Source organism: Salvia hispanica, chromosome 1 (genome assembly GCF_023119035.1).
Source record: "Salvia hispanica cultivar TCC Black 2014 chromosome 1, UniMelb_Shisp_WGS_1.0, whole genome shotgun sequence".
Taxonomy (NCBI): Eukaryota; Viridiplantae; Streptophyta; class Magnoliopsida; order Lamiales; family Lamiaceae; genus Salvia; species Salvia hispanica.
The window spans coordinates 29,234,876-29,247,902 of record NC_062965.1 but is presented as its reverse complement, the minus strand read 5'-3'; the positions used below and the strand labels follow the sequence as shown (position 1 = coordinate 29,247,902).

The 13,027-nt window shown below is 37.4% G+C and overlaps 2 protein-coding genes across 2 annotated transcripts; both read left to right on the top strand.

Moving 5' to 3' along the window:
- Positions 1 to 1,182: 1,182 nt before the first annotated feature.
- Positions 1,183 to 7,355, top strand: LOC125202219 (diacylglycerol kinase 1-like). Its single transcript, XM_048100583.1, has 8 exons — positions 1,183 to 1,403; positions 1,903 to 3,350; positions 4,010 to 4,376; positions 4,513 to 4,589; positions 5,732 to 5,851; positions 5,981 to 6,145; positions 6,589 to 6,726; positions 7,012 to 7,355. The coding sequence occupies exons 2-8, from the start codon at positions 2,187 to 2,189 to the stop codon at positions 7,159 to 7,161; spliced, it is 2,181 nt and encodes a 726-aa protein (XP_047956540.1). The 5' UTR covers positions 1,183 to 1,403; positions 1,903 to 2,186; the 3' UTR covers positions 7,162 to 7,355.
- A 3,169-nt stretch (positions 7,356 to 10,524) lies between these two features.
- Positions 10,525 to 12,809, top strand: LOC125203244 (UDP-glucose 6-dehydrogenase 3-like). The gene is made up of 2 exons (XM_048101589.1): positions 10,525 to 10,669; positions 11,209 to 12,809. The coding sequence occupies exon 2, from the start codon at positions 11,229 to 11,231 to the stop codon at positions 12,669 to 12,671; it is 1,443 nt and encodes a 480-aa protein (XP_047957546.1). The 5' UTR covers positions 10,525 to 10,669; positions 11,209 to 11,228; the 3' UTR covers positions 12,672 to 12,809.
- Positions 12,810 to 13,027: the final 218 nt, after the last annotated feature.

Below are 13,027 nucleotides of genomic sequence, written 5' to 3'. Positions count from 1 at the left end.
TAATTAGTTTAGTTAGATGTTATTAAATTTTGACTCATTAAGTCATTAAGATCAACCAATTTTTTTGAAACGCTAAAATTTAAGTATGTTGAATATTACCTCGAAAATTAAATAAATTCATAGTTCCTATCAAATTTATTTGCTCACTTAAATGCTTCTTCGAGAATTTAATTAATTTCCTACTTTCTAAGTATTCATTTGATCACTAAAAATGTAGTCCCTTTTCTTTCAGGGGAAATAGACTATTGGTAATGAGTTTGGGGGGATGTAACACCGCTCAGAGCCTAGCAGCACGATGCGACTCCGTTGCAAGGGTGCAGGGGAAGGGGTGTCAGGATAGCTGGTGGTGCGAGACAAAGCACGTCGATCAACATTGAAGGTAGGGATGGAGAGATAGATTGGTTGTTTTAGTTGCATGTGGTGCTTTTTTTCCCTTATTAATTACTCCTAGTTTGCATTATTAAGTTGTATTTTTTGCAATGCAATCGGTTAGCTTATGAAGCAATTTCGTACTACTATTAAATAGATGCTGGAAGTCTGCATATATTCAGTGGCAGAATATTGTTTGAGATACCCAAACAATCACAAATTAAAATATAAGTAAATGCAATGTTTAAATCTAAGCCACCTACAACCATTGTCTCGGCTTGAATAATTTGTCGACATCATAGACATCATGTATGGCGAAAATAGAAAGAAAAAAAGAAAGAAAAAGAAGAAGATGAGAACTAAGCACAAACTGCATACATACTTTTGAAAGTAGAAAAAATAGAAAATATAAATATAAAAATAAATAAAAAGAAACATCAATCAAACTATTTATTGAAAAGATTAATTTATTTAACATTTCATATCGGATAGTAGTTTGTAGTAACGAGAATGAACAAAAATTGTTCTTATAAATTTGGGAGTATTTTAGTTCTAAATTCTATTTAAAAAGTGCAAAAATTTAGAAACCTTAATTTTTTAATTGCAAAGAATTAAATATTGAGTTTAAAATAAAATATGTAACGCGACCACTAGCACTAGGCTACAAAAGGCAGTCAAAGGCAGGGCGCCCATGACATGACCGACCATCCCAGCCCCCACGCAGCTCATACTTAACGCATTTATTTCACGCCCCGTGTCTTCTCTCTCCCTCTCGATTCTACAGTATCTCCAAAAAAGAAGAATGATTTGAATTTCAACCAAAAAAAAAAAATTCATACGCAAAAACATTTGATGATATAGATTTCATGTAATTTTGCAGAAACAACAATTTTCGCACGTTCATTCCGCACAGAATCACGAGCTAAGGAACAATAAATATCGCATTTATTCATTTTCTCTGTCGCGTGATTGATTCCATTGTTTGCGGGATAAACATTGCCTCGCTCTACGCTTTCGCCGGTGTTGATCTCTTCGTCAGTTTCCCTTTCTAGATTCACATTTATCATTTTCCTGAGATTTTGACATTTTTGTTGATTTTGTCTTTGTTGGTTGCTTAACGTTGAAGAAAAGTACGTGGAATTTTTTACTTTATTTTGTCGTTAGAGATTGAGTATTGAAACTATGCGCAAATTTACCCTGGTGTTTGGGATAGAATGAGGTTGATTTGGTTTTCATAAGTTTGCCAGGTATGACTGTTTGTTTCGGATAATGAGTTGATAAGGTGATTTATTCATTAGAATTAGCAGAACGATATTTTTCTAAGAATTAGTGGTAAACTACATTATATTATGGCCTAAATGAACATTTTAATATTTAAGAATATAAAGGTGTTTTCCACCACCTGATCTTGCTTTCCTGTACATTCCATGTATTTTGTATTACACGGGTGTGTTCAATTATGTGTTTAGGTGTAGTGTAGCATTTCATCTTGTATGGTTTTAACTTTTGAAGTTATTTATTTCATTATCACAGCTAAGGAGCTTCGCAAGAAGAGGTTGATGATTGACCGATGCAGTAACATAGTTGAGGCATTTTCAGGAAAATGAGGTTCAGATAAGCTGAAACTTTCTGAAAGGGTGCAGTTTAATCATTACATAGTTTCACAAAGCTGATAGTATCAATTGAATATACAATCAATTTGGGATGTAAAATCTGGTGTCTGTAACCTCAATGGGTGCTGAAGCTGACAACCTGGATACAGATGAGCTAGTTTTCTCGATTATGTGTAAGCAGACAGTTGGAGACTTATTCTAGACATGGATGACTTCATGGACTTTAATGCTCTTCTTCCCAGCTGGAAAAATCCAGCTGAAATGGCAGAATCTCATCTGTTTATTGTATCTTGCTTCATTGCTGGTTTGGTGGGCGTATTAACTATTTTTTACACAGCTTTCCAGTGGAGAAGAAACATTAATTTAACTTGGATGAGAGCCATAGCCAGGTCAAAGAAAAACCCCAAAACAAGGCACATGGTTGCCATGGCTCCTCATACTTGGGTTTTGGAATCTGTAGCTCGAGGGAAAAGCTTTAAGTGCTGTGTTTGTTTAAAGTCTGTGCAACCTTCCCAAACCCGCAGTCAAATGGTACCTTCTGATGGTTTTACTCACTGTTGTAGCATATGTGGTGCAGCGTCCCACTTGGGTTGCTCCTCTAATGCTCACAGAGACTGTAAGTGTGTGTCGATGTTTGGCTATGAACACATGATGCATCAATGGGCAGTGCGGTGGACCAAGGTAACAGATCAACCCGGTGAATCCTCATTCTGTTGCTACTGTGAAGAGTCATGCAGTGGTACTTTTCTTAGGGAATCCCCAATATGGTGTTGCTTATGGTGTCAGCGCTTGGTGCATGTTGACTGCCATGGTAATTTGTTTAATGACACAGGGGATGCTTGTGATTTGGGACCTTATAGAAGGCTTATACTATCACCTCTATATGTGAAACAATTTGTTAGGACTTCTTCTGGTGGATTTCTGTGTTCCATCACCCAAGGAGCCAATGGGATTGCATCTTCTGTGCGTGCTAGCATAAGATGTCAGAGTATGAATTATAAGCATGGAATTCAGATCTCAAATGATATTGGTGATAGTAGTGATATGAGTGGCACCTCCATGGAGATTACGAAGGAGACCAGTCAGATGGTGAATGGTTCTCATAGAACTGAAGAAAACCAAAACGGTCAAACAAATACTGAGGAGGTGGACCAACAAGGAGAAGCAAAAACGGGTCCTAGTTTGAAAAGAAGCTTAACTATTAATCAAAAGGAGGGGACGCAGTTAGAAGGCCTGAGACAAAAGTATGATATAAATGATCTGCCACCTGAGGCAAGGCCCTTACTCGTGTTCATCAACAAAAAGAGTGGAGCTCAACGAGGAAATTCACTCAAACAGAGACTGAATATTCTACTGAATCCTGTACAGGTCAGAGTTGTTTAGGCAGTATCATTTAATCTTGGCATTAATTTGTACCAAATATTCATTAGAACAGGTTTGAAGTGTCTGAACATTAACTTGTATCTGTATATCTTGAAAAACACTAATGTAATGATGATAGTTGCATCCCACCAGTTAGGATAGTTAGAGCTTAAGAATTAAAGATAAGTCATATTTGTCCATGGCAAATACCAACTTTTCCTGGGTTAAAAGTTTTTTATATTGATTTTTCGTCCCCTCCAAATAGTTTAATGAAACTTCTATGGAAGAAGAGATTGGAAATCTAAGAGCTGCATAGAAAGTAGTAGCTGCATCATCTATGCTTATGAATATGCTATTCATTCATCAATTAATGGTTTTCATTGCTCACCAGTTTTCTGGTGGCTAGTATGAGGTTGAATTGAAGGAATCATATGTACGTAGAAACAATTATCAAGACCAGATATATGAAGTTGTGCATCTATGTAGATACCTGTCTCGATTGTTGTTTTGACTCCATGTATTATATCTTGTTGTGTGTGTGTGTGGGGTTGCTCCTGCTTGTCCTCGCGGATTAATCTTACTATCCTTACTTTATTGAATGTATTTCAATAATCCTAAAGGAATTGTTATGCTGTTTGGTACATTAATTAGTTCGTTCACTATAGGTTTTTGAATTAAGCTCAACACAAGGACCGGAAGCTGGACTCTACTTATTTAGAAAGATTCCTCATTTCCGAATTCTTGTTTGTGGAGGAGATGGTACTGTTGGCTGGGTTCTGAATGAAATAGACAAACAAAACTTTGTTTCACCTCCACCAGTGGCCATTCTTCCTGCTGGGACTGGAAATGATATGTCTCGAGTACTTTCTTGGGGGGCTGGCCTAGGTTCAGTTGAGAGGCAAGGAGGTCTGTATACATTATTAGATCACATAGAACATGCTGCAGTTACCATGCTTGATAGATGGCAGGTATCATTCTCGAGCCAGCACAGGAAACCACTCCATTCTCCTAAATTCATGAACAACTATCTTGGTACATTTCGTATTGAACTTCCTGCCATATTTAGTTTATTTATCTGTAACTTCTCTTGACAACCTTGCACCAATTTTTACACTGATAATTTTGTATACAAAATGCGTGTCCTCATTAACAATTTCTGCTTTTGTAGGGGTTGGATGTGATGCAAAAGTTGCTTTGGAAATCCATAATATGAGAGAAGAGAACCCTGATAAGTTCTACAACCAGGTAGATGCTGTTAGTTTGTATCATAGAGAATGGTCACAGCTTCTGGAAATAAAGGCATTGCACTCGTTAATTATTTGTAAATACATTGGATGATGGTATTTTCTAAGCGAATAGAACGCTTGAAGTTTTCATTTTTTCTAAAACATTGTAATGTGTCAATGGAAGTAAAATTTCAATTTTTCCGGAAATTACTGACGAATGACTGAGTGGGTGTCTTATTATTCATATTACATTCTTGCTTGATGGTGCATGGGAAATTCTATGTTACTTGTTCTTGGGTAATTTCGTTGAAGGGAAGCTGTAGGTTTCTTAATTTTCAAGACTCGCATTTACAAATTCAGTCACAAAATGACATGGATATGCCCCTAAGTTTCTGTTCAGTCTCTAGGATTTTTTGATCATTCGCTTTGGTCTGTTCACCTACAACGAAATAGGGCTTAGAGCACTTTGTAGACATTTGAATGTGGGGGCGGTTCTTATTTTACCTGGAGGTTGGAATTAGATCCTTCCGATCACATTTCTCCCGAAATGAAAGAAAAGATATTTGTCTTTTCAAAGCTACCGCCCTAATAAAAATTGTATTCTTGTAATATAATGAAATCACCTCTTCTATTTTTCCCCGACCCCACTAGAAAGAAAGAGCTTCTCTATAGTAAGAAAGAGCTTCTCTATATTCTAAGGTGCAGCTAATAACAAATAGTTGAAGTTATTTCTTCCATTGTTGTTTTACATATTCTATGATTTGCTTATGTTCATGCTGTGGATTCTTTTCTTCTTTGGTATGTTTTGTTTTATTTAAAGACATTAGTTGTCTTTGACTTGAAATTTCTTTATGCTAAGTCATGTTTGGATTTGAAATCAGATTATGTACTAGATTTGTTTGTCGAACTCACGTCAATGCTTGAGTAGTATTTGGCTGTATTTTAAAAAGTTCATAATATTTAACAATTGATAATACCTTTTATTCTCAAGGTGCTAATGCAATTAGCAAACATCACTCTGAATGAGAGTCGTTAAGTGTTTTTTGTGTGCTGCACTTGTGTTTTTTTTATAACTGGTCAAGGCCCTATTATTAGCTAAAGTCCTTTATTCACGAAATAGGTTACTTTAGTCATCTCGCTCAAATAAAGTGTTTCTTGCAGTTCATGAATAAGGTTCTTTATGCAAGAGAAGGTGCTAGGAGCATAATGGATAAGACTTTTGCCCACTTCCCCTGGCAAGTTCGGGTGGATGTGGATGGTGTCGAGGTTGAGGTTCCTGAGGTCAGTGCATCGTTTTTAAAATCTAAATTTTACTATTTCTTTCTGCTAAATCTATGTAAAAAAATTTGTATAGCAAACAATCTAGTGCAGCGTTCTTATTGGAAGTGTTATGTTGCTTCATCATTTTAGGATGCAGAGGGTATCCTTGTAGCTAATATTGGGAGTTATATGGGTGGTGTTGACCTATGGCAGAATGAAGAGGAGAACTATGATAATTTTGATCCTCAATCTATGCATGACAAAGTGCTTGAGGTAGTAAGCATTTCAGGGACATGGCATCTTGGAAAGCTGCAGGCATGTCAAACTCCTTTTTTCCTACGAGATAATTATTACACTGTGAAGCTCTTTTGTTGCAGGAGTTTTTCGTTCTAACTCAGCCATTTATTTGGTGATTAGATTGAACTAGATGGTTAAATCTCTTTCTGAATAGATCTGAAACAACATTTAAAGAATTTATGGTGTCAATATCACTGTTTTCATCCCAGAGCAAAGAATTTCTTGCACTAAATTTGATAATTAGTACTTTATAAGCTTTGTAATAAACTATAGCTACATAAATCGTTCCCCAAATAGAAAATGTTTTCAGTCCAAAATGCCACGTTAAGGTTTAATCTATAAAAATTAGTGTTATGCAGGAAAGCATATCCTCTTTCTTGAGAGAAGGTGAAGTATTTGCAACTTCAATTGTGACTGACCACTAATCTGTTGTAATGTATTATCATTGGTATCTTGGACAGGTTGGGCTATCTCGGGCTCGCAGGCTTGCACAGGGGCAGTCTATTAAGATTCAGATTTTTGCTGGCTTGCCGGTACAAATAGATGGAGAGCCATGGTTCCAACCGCCTTGTTCATTAACCATCACACATCACGGACAGGTCTGGCTTCGCCTCCTCCTTCCTCCACCAGAATCACTTCTATTCATAGGATGAAAGTTAAGCCATGCTTAAACTAGTGGTTTGTTGTTAAGCTAGTCATAAAAACCAAGTGTTGTCTTTTACCTCAATTATCTCTATTAAAAGAAAAATCGGGGCAAGTCTCTTACGAATTATTCAGAATGATCATTATGGTGTTTGTCCCTTTTACAAATCAAGAGATGTTAGCTTTTAGTCTTTTTATCATAGGGTTCTAATGTTTAATCTGTGGCAATTTCTAACTGACAGGCCTTTATGTTGAAGAGAGCCGCAGAAGAACCTCTTGACCATGCAGCTGCAATTATTGCTGATGTCCTTGAGAATGCTGAAACAAATCATGTCATCGATGCATCACAAAAAAGGGCATTGCTTCAAGAAATGGCTCTGAGGCTCTCTTAGGTTATCTTTTACGTTTAGCTATGACCACGTCTGTTCGTATACAAAAATGATCAGTTTGTCTCACTTCCTTTTTACGGGTGATCTATATTTTGTATGTAGTATTTACTAGAAAGAGAAGAATGCTGTTAGTGACCTTATTGTATACAAACATTCTTCCTCAATGTGCAGCAATGTTTTTAGCAGCAATGCTTATACAGGATATTGCATTTTCCTCTTTGTTTCAAACATGAACTAGGTATGATGGTTTATTTGAAGTGTTCTTAGATCTAAACCGGCAACAGCTTCAAGTTGAGAGCGTGGCCAGAGATCGGATCGAACTGGAAGATTTATACCAGTGGATAGACTGAGAGAAAAGCTAGAGCTTATCGTCAACTTGAAAGGTAATTTTGCTTTCATGAGTCGGTTGCATTACAATGTATATGATCTGAAACAAGGACATTCTTGCATAGTGATTCTAGTTGTTTTTAAGAAAAGCATATGCATCTGAAATTTACACCTTTAGCTTTGGGGCCTATGCTCTCTCACTAAGCTGCACTTGACCTTGTTCCAGAGCCTCAGAACGAATCCCCGTGTTCCTTTTGCTTCAGTTCTACATCGACTCGTCCTGCCACTTTTATCTGTGCTAGATAGCTTCTTTGATGTCTTGGAATTCTCCTTGTATATCTGGTCTAAGCGATGCAGGTAGAAAGGGGATTTGAGGTGAAACGAACGGGGTGTTGAGCTGCCGTTTGAGGCACGGATAGCACGGTTGAGCTGTCTGGTGATCGCTTGGAGTTCGTAGGAGTCGAGAAGGTTGCTGCCGGGTTGCTTTGGGCTGAGCTTCCAGACAGGACTCGGGCGACGTCGTGGATGGTTTGGTGAGTTTAATCCCATCTGGAGCCAGTGTTGTGTGCAACTGTTTCTTCTGCTTTCCTATTTGCTGTGTTCTTGTATTTCTTCTTAATATGATTAAAATTTAAGACATGCTTTGTAGATATCGTGTCTTTATTTTAAAAATTCCTGTTGGTGTTATTAACTAGGATCACATTGTTCCTGACGAGTTTCATTAGGTAATTTAGATGAATGCAGTTACGAAAATCTGTATACAAAAAAGTTTAATTATTTTGAGAAACAAATTAATAATGATCTTATATACTCCATCCGTCCCATAAAAGATGTCACACTTTCCTTTTTAGTTTGTCCCATAAAATATGTCACATTTCCTTTTTTGGAAAAAGTTCTTTCTCACATCAATTATAAAATTATATTTTCTCTGATCACTTAAAACATAAAATAACATCTCCTAAAATCTTGTGTTATTTCTCAAGTGTGACATCTTATTTGGGACGGAAGGAGTAATTGATTGTGGTGATTCAAACCTATTACTACTCTACTACTATAATTTAATGGATAGGGAAACGTCATCTCTACTCAGTTGCTTTCATCGTCGGACAAATACATATTTACTTAGTGGGCCTGGTCAAGCGGGCCTACCGGGTCAAAATTGAAACTTTAGGCTGGGCTGGGCCACTCTGAAAAATGTCATGTTACTCGATCAGATATTTTGGTATATTTATTAAATGGCATGAAAACTAAAATTTGTGCGAAGTGTAGTACAAGTACCTCAATGTGCAATAAAAAGAAATAAAATAGTCGTGTGTATATCAGTATATTACATAAAAATTCACATACTGTTACAGTGGAGTACAATTCACCTTGAATATTTGCTGATTTGAGGCCATTATTTTAGGCACCAACACGTTCTCTCTCTTCACATCAAGTTTCATAGCATGATATATATACGTGATTTTTGTATGTGTGTATGAGGATAGATATACTAAGTATAAGTAGGGTATGATCAATTGCTAATTTTCTTAAGTTGATAACTTACTAACTCGTCAATGCAGTGTATTAAAAATGTCAACACATAATATTAATACATTATATTGAAGTTCAACAAAATTAGTCATCATATTATATTGACATTTTTAATACATTGTATTAATGAGTTAGCAACTTAAGAAAGTTAGCAATTGATCCTAAATACGATATGTTTACCTTCGTACCAATTTTTATAATAAGAATATAAAAGTACATTTAAATACTGGTACTAGTATTTTTTTTTGGGTTGTAATAATTTGCCTTTGAGCTCACTCAACTGCCTGTCCGAGCCAACCAATCACGTTTTGTTTCTCAATTCTCAAGCTTCAAGGCTTTAAACAACTCTGGAAATCGTGATTTGCAAATCATCAACAATTTTTAATTAATTCTTTATTGGCGCCACGCTATTTTCACATGAAAATGCAACGACTTTCCCAATGATTACTTCTTTTATCTGCCTAAAATGAGTGCTTCTGGATCATATTTATAACCGTGACACACTATCACGAGGGTAGTTATTTCATGTAACTTCCCTAAAAAGATTAGATAAATATAACAAATTCCCATTAATTTTTCCTCTTTTACCATATAGAATCACAAGAGTACTTTTAAAAATAATTGTATTAAATGAAATAAATAAAAAATTAAATAAAGAGAGAATAAAGCAGAAGAGATAAGTAAGAATAAAGTGCAAATAAAGTAGATAAAATGATTAAAAAAAAAGTAAAAGATAAGATAAGAGAGAATAAAGTGTAAATGAATAAAGTAAAAGAAACTCCCTTCATTTTATAAAAATGTGTACAATTTCTATTTTCGTTCATTCATAAAAATATAATCATTTCTATTTATGAAAAGTTGTCATCAATTAATTACTCATATACATCAATTTATTTACAACTTATATCATTATGATCTATCATAACAATTCATACAACACTAATAATAATATGAGTTTCACTATCTACTAAAACTATTTCAACTGTCATTCTATTTATCTCTCTTATTTTACCAATTTACGCCTTCCGTCCCAACCCAAGATAGCTGGGGCATTTCTTTCAGGCACAAGATTTAGGATATTGATTTATTAAAGGTTAAAATGGAGAGAGGGAACAAAGTAAGAAAGAGTAAAATAAGAGAGATTAAAATTTTATTAATAAAAGAAAATGACTCAACTACTCTGAGATAAATTAAAAAAGGAATACAACTCAACTATCTTGAAGGCATCTAGAAAGAATATGACTGAACTAAGATAAAACTTAAAAACACATAACCATCTTGTATATAAGGTAGTACTTGGCTATTAATCATGTGATTTTTATTTATTTAAGAAAGTATCTCATTAATCTTTTCTGACTGTTGAGATTGGAAATAGGTATTTAACACTATTAAATGTGCAATAAAAGTAAACTTAGGCAAGAAAAGCTGTTTAAAACTGCCTTATTTGTTACTGAAAGGAACAACTCCGTAAACGTGTCGAACTCTCGTTAATATACATTTTATTCTACAAATTGCAATAAATCTTGCTCATGTCACTTTGCTTAGTTTGACAGTGTTGTTTGCAGATCTTCTCCTACTCCCATCACTATATATGCTTCTTTCATTTCACAATCTTCAAAGCCTCACCTCTGCTTTCTCTCTCCCATTCGAGGTCAGTTCTCTGCTTTCAATCCCTTAATCTTCTTTGCTAAATAAATGAATGCTTTATTGCTCTTTTTTCTAGCAAGATTTTTAAGCTTTGTAGAATTAGTTTAATTATCTCGTGATCTTCTTATTTGTTGTGACATTTTTTCATTTTCTCTGAATTCCTTGGTTGATTTCTTTGATTTGCCCTTGAAAATAGGTGCTTAAGTTCAATTTTTAATCATCCTTTATTTAGATAATTTACTTGGGTTAACATTCTTTGCAAATTAAAGCAATTAAATTTTGAAAAAATCAGGATTTGTAAGGATTCTTCAGTTCTCTACTCTGCTCTCTGTTAGGTAAATAGTGATAAAAGAAAAAGTGAAAGTAGATTGTTTTGATTGAAAATTTGGATGTTACAATCATCAATCATGTACTACATTGAATGTGATTTTATTTTCTCTTAATGATGCTTGAAGCTATAGAGTCTATAGAGATATTAGATGTTGTGTTGATGGAATATGAAAATTAATGATTGATAATGAAGCAAAAATGTGTATGTTTCAGTTTGTACATTGTTGTGAAAGATGGTGAAGATCTGCTGCATCGGTGCCGGCTACGTCGGCGGGCCAACGATGGCGGTGATCGCGGTGAAGTGCCCGTCGATTGAGGTTGCGGTGGTGGACATCTCGGTTAGCCGGATCCAAGCTTGGAACAGTGACGTGCTGCCCATCTACGAGCCAGGGCTGGATGAGGTGGTGAAGCAGTGCAGGGGAAAGAACCTTTTCTTCAGCACCGACGTCGAGAGGCACGTGGCCGAGGCCGACATTGTGTTTGTCTCCGTCAACACCCCCACCAAGACGCGCGGCCTTGGGGCCGGCAAGGCGGCCGATCTCACCTACTGGGAGAGCGCGGCCCGGATGATCGCCGACGTCTCGAAATCGGACAAGATTGTGGTTGAGAAGTCCACTGTCCCTGTTAAGACTGCTGAGGCTATTGAGAGGATTCTCACTCACAATAGTAAGGGGATTAAGTATCAGATTCTGTCTAACCCGGAGTTTTTGGCCGAGGGCACGGCCATTCAGGATCTTTTTAATCCCGACCGCGTCCTCATCGGAGGTCGGGAGACCTCCGATGGGCGAAAGGCGGTCGAGACGTTGAAGTCCGTGTACGCACATTGGGTCCCGGAGGATAAGATCCTCTGCACCAACCTGTGGTCGGCTGAGCTGTCGAAGCTGGCCGCCAACGCGTTCCTGGCGCAGAGGATCTCCTCAGTGAATGCCATGTCGGCTCTCTGTGAGGCCACAGGAGCCGACGTGGCGCAGGTGGCCCATGCCATTGGGACGGACTCGAGGATTGGGCCCAAGTTCCTGAAGGCGAGCGTGGGGTTCGGCGGGTCCTGCTTCCAGAAGGACATCCTCAACCTCGTCTACATCTGCGAGTGCAACGGCCTGGCCGAGGTGGCTGGATACTGGAGGCAAGTGATCAAGGTGAACGACTACCAAAAGAGCCGGTTCGTGAACCGGGTGGTGTCGTCCATGTTCAACACGGTCACGGGGAAGAAGGTCGCGATCCTAGGGTTCGCGTTCAAGAAGGACACGGGTGACACAAGGGAGACCGCGGCAATTGACGTGTGCAAGGGGCTTATAGGGGATAAGGCTCACCTGAGGATCTACGATCCTCAGGTGAGCGAGGACCAGATCCAGAGGGATCTGGCCCTGAACAAGTTTGAGTGGGACCACCCGGCCCACCTGCAGCCGGCCGCGGGGGAGGCTGCCAAGCAGGTGAGCGTGATGGGGGACGCATATGAGGCGAGCAAGGGGGCGCACGCGGTGTGTGTGATGACGGAGTGGGAGGAGTTCAAAGGGCTCGACTACGGGCGGATCTACGAGGGGATGCAGAAGCCGGCGTTCGTGTTTGACGGGAGGAATGTGGTGGATGTGGAGAAGCTGAGGGAGATAGGGTTCATAGTGTATTCCATTGGGAAGCCACTGGATCCATGGCTCAAGGATATGCCTGCTGTGGCTTAGTGCAACACTCAAATTCCTTCACATTGTTGCAATTTTTGGTTTAAGTTGTTATGTTTCTTATTTTGTTTCATTTCTAAATGTTGCATTTTCAGCTTCATGAATAAGAATTAATAAAACTTTGCACTCTTATTTTATAAATTATGGTTTAACATTTGTCCTAGATATTGTTTGCTGTTATATTTAATAATTAAGTAAAAAAATTTCAATGAATCTATTTTTTATGATGCTCAAACGACACCGTATAATAACTAAATAAGACTAATGACAGTAGACTAAGGTAGTACTGTATATTTTTTATTTTGCTTCATTTTTTTTCCTTTCCTATTATAATGAAACGTATTTATTTTGAGCTATAA